The sequence below is a fragment of the Phanerochaete carnosa genome, assembly GCF_000300595.1.
Source record: "Phanerochaete carnosa HHB-10118-sp unplaced genomic scaffold PHACAscaffold_1, whole genome shotgun sequence".
NCBI classification, from domain to species: domain Eukaryota; kingdom Fungi; phylum Basidiomycota; class Agaricomycetes; order Polyporales; family Phanerochaetaceae; genus Phanerochaete; species Phanerochaete carnosa.
The window spans coordinates 3,942,792-3,945,900 of NW_006767628.1; the positions used below are offsets into that span (position 1 = coordinate 3,942,792).

The 3,109-nt window shown below is 57.3% G+C and overlaps 3 protein-coding genes across 3 annotated transcripts in view; 1 reads left to right on the forward strand and 2 right to left on the reverse strand.

Annotated features, from left to right (window-relative positions):
- Positions 1–114: 114 nt before the first annotated feature.
- On the reverse strand, positions 115–906 carry PHACADRAFT_247878 (uncharacterized protein; the record flags this gene model as incomplete). Its single annotated transcript, XM_007390696.1, has 3 exons — positions 438–906; positions 194–371; positions 115–137 (listed from the first exon to the last, which is right to left on the reverse strand). The coding sequence occupies exons 1-3, from the start codon at positions 759–761 to the stop codon at positions 115–117; spliced, it is 525 nt and encodes a 174-aa protein (XP_007390758.1). The 5' UTR covers positions 762–906.
- Positions 907–1,171: 265 nt separating this feature from the next.
- Positions 1,172–1,954, forward strand: PHACADRAFT_204506 (uncharacterized protein; the record flags this gene model as incomplete). Its single annotated transcript, XM_007390697.1, has 3 exons — positions 1,172–1,368; positions 1,434–1,613; positions 1,670–1,954. Exons 1-3 carry the CDS (start codon positions 1,294–1,296, stop codon positions 1,952–1,954), a joined length of 540 nt encoding a protein of 179 aa, XP_007390759.1. The 5' UTR covers positions 1,172–1,293.
- A 51-nt stretch (positions 1,955–2,005) lies between these two features.
- Positions 2,006–3,109, reverse strand: part of PHACADRAFT_247880 (uncharacterized protein) — a 2,484-nt gene continuing 1,380 nt past the window's right edge. The window contains exon 3 of the mRNA XM_007390698.1: positions 2,006–3,108. Within this exon, the coding sequence (XP_007390760.1) occupies positions 2,131–3,108 (978 nt within the window). The 3' untranslated portion in view covers positions 2,006–2,130. The remainder of the gene's footprint in view (position 3,109) is intronic.

The following is a 3,109-nucleotide window of genomic DNA, read 5'->3' on the forward strand; positions in this document are numbered from 1 at the left end:
TGATGGTGAGCAGGTTAGGAGGAAGCTTCTCGAACACGAGTCCTTGCAGAGTGCCGACCGCGTATGGAACCGAGATGATCGGTCTCCTTTTGTTGGTATGCTTCAGAACCAGCTCTATAATCTCACGATCGTAAAAACTAGAGAGAGATGTTGAGCGATTAGATAACAAGCCTCATGTCGGGTAAATCCTCACCTTCCGGACCACCAGCCTCGATAGTCTTTCCATCGCATGCTTCATTGGTTTCAATTTCCCTCCTGCTCAGGATCTCGATAGCGCGAGCTACATCGTCGACGAATACGGGCTGAAATCTGGCAGTACCGCCACCAAAGACTGGCATAACGGGCAAGATTTTCGCCAGCTGTGCAAAGCGCTGCGAAGCACCGTATTAACTTACACCGACGGCCCAGACAAAACCTTGGATGAGTAGTGTACGCACAGTAAAAAAGCCGTCTCCCTTCCCAAATAAGATGCTCGGCCGTATAATTGTTGCGTCCGGGCACGCATCCAGGATCGCGTCTTCTCCGAGGGCCTTCGTTCGGGCGTACGGCACAGGACTGTTGCAATTTGCGCCGATGGCGCTGATGTGGATGACTTTCGCGTGAGCTTTCCCTGCCGCTTTCGCTACATTTTCTGCGCCCTTCCACTGTACGCGCTCAAAATCTTCCACGCTGCCTTGCATGAGTCCCACCAGCGACACGACCACATCGGCGCCCTCCACAGCCGGGCCGAGCGTGTCTAGTTTGGTTATGTCTGCGTCCATGGGCGGCTCAAGCCGTTGAAGCTGATCCTCTGAAAGATTTCTGGCTAGTTCCGCGTGGGCTCTGGCGGTACTGTGGCGAGACACAAGTAATACGCGTCGCGGAGTACTGCTTGCGCTCAGTACAGCTCTCGCGACTGCTGACCCTGCTCTAACTGGTCAAGACACTGCAAGTTATTTCGCTCGTGAGAAGCTATGGCTTGCCTAAAAATCCAGCACCGCATACAACGACCCTTGGGAGGGACATGGTGAGAATTGACTGAGAGCCGCGCACGGACCAGGAGACATGGCGTCGATGACCCCAGCCCCGCCTCGAACCGCGATCCACGACACTTGCTCCTTTCGGTAATGATGAGATCAAATCCTGAGTGGCGTCCCGCTGGCACCGTCAGCCAAGTAAATAACGAGCGGGAACAGCACCTTCCATAGCTGACAATGACCGCGAGGCTGGCAATGTTTTGCGGCGGATAAGTATGCGATTGCAGACGCACGGTGGTGCACAGAAACCTCCGCTCTGGCATCTTCGTTGACCGAAATGTCCCTCCCTGCTGGGCAGCACATCCGCTTCGTCGACCCTCTCCCCTCTCCTCCAGCCAACCGTCCAAGAAGGGTGCGTCTTCAGCATCCACTCCACTTCCCAACGTTCAATAGCGGCTGACAAAAAGCTTCATCTAGCCAGGGCTAAAGTACCCAAGCGTCGCACAGCGCAAGGACGTGCCCGACAGGATGACCTCTCCTGACCTCGCCTGGCCTGGGCCACGCCCTCTGTCGCGCACGAACCTGTCAATCACACCCTTCTCCTTACCAACGCCATCAGAGTCCTCGCCCCACAGCATGTCCTGGGAGGATTGCACGGTACGCACGAGTGCTAGGTTCTGGGTGTTCCCAGACAAGTGATGGTCAGTGTCCAGATACCCGACATCGAGAGACCGCAACGACCACCCTCGATGAGCATTAGCGACTCGTTACGCGGTCTGTTCAGCTTTGCGCGTGGTAATCTCATGTCGCTCTCGCCCTCACCCTCGAAACATTCGCTGGACAGCTACCCCGTCGAACGGCCACGGCTCTTCCTCCGCTGCGGCTCAGCGGACAGCCGCGCATCGTCCTCGCCGTCGTCGACCATCTGTGAGTCGGACTCGTCGGCGGTAATTCCCTGTCAAGCACGCCGGCGTGCGAGATCAGGCAAACCTGGTTAGAGGAAGCGGCGTTTGCCCAATCCCATGGAGGTTCTCATCCCTAAAGCATCTGGAACATCTACCCAAAGCTGGCTCCTGGTTGTCATACATCATAGTAGATAATACAGTGATACACACATCAGAAAGGAAGAACAAAAAAACTTGGCACGAATCAAATCGAGAAGTACAGCAGGTATCTAGTCAGCATCAGCGTGCATCTGCCCTCTCCCCCTCCTGATACGCTCCTCGAGACCGCCGACGCCACCAAAGACTTTCTTCTGCTCGTGGCTCAAGAAGTTGCCCATGCCCTTGCTCTTCACACGCGCACGCTCCTCCGCCTCGAGCTCCGCCTTCTCCTTTTCCAGCAGCTGCGTGAGGTGCTCCCGACGTTCGACGCTCATCTCGCTCGCATTCGACGTCATCGCCGCCAGCTTCGCGGCTCGCTCTTCTGCCAAGGAGGCGGCAGGCCGGCGGGGCTCGTCCGCGTACGGCCGTCGGGGAGGTGGTGGCGGGCTGCGGTGCATGCGCATGCGATCGCCGTCACGTCTGTCAGGGCTTGGACTGCGTCGCCGTTTCCTGTCGTCGTAGTGATCTTTGGGGTCTGCTGACCTATTCTGGCTCTGGCGGCGGCCGTAGCGGGCGTTGTCGTCGGAGTCGTCAGACCTCGGCCAGGTAGGCATCCGTTCGTTCTCTTGACGACCTCGTGATTTCTCTCTTGGACTGAGGCTACGGTCCCTCCGTCGTGACGGCCCCGGCGATCGACTGTACGAGCGATCCCGTCGTGAACCACGTTCGTAGCGATCAGACTCATAACGGCGTCGAGGGGAGCGGGAGCGAGAGTCACGTCCGCGGGGGCTACGAGAGCGTCTCAAACGGTGGTAGCGATCTGGTGAAGCAGAACGGTAGCGATCGGAGCGAGGTGAAGCTGAGCGGTCGCGGTGCTTGTCCTTCTTATGCTTCTTCTTCTCTTTGTTATCCTTCTTGTCTTTCTTCGGCTTAATACCTGCCTTCTCCTGCATCTGGCGCAGCCTGAGAGGATTCGACATGAGGGCCTGATATGCCGCTTGCTCCTGTTGTTTGATTGCAAGGAGGGGGTCCTCGCGAATCTTGGCAGCCACATCGCGAGCAGTGTTAGCATACTGGGTAGCGATGAAGTTCCTATGCGCAGCACCGAGC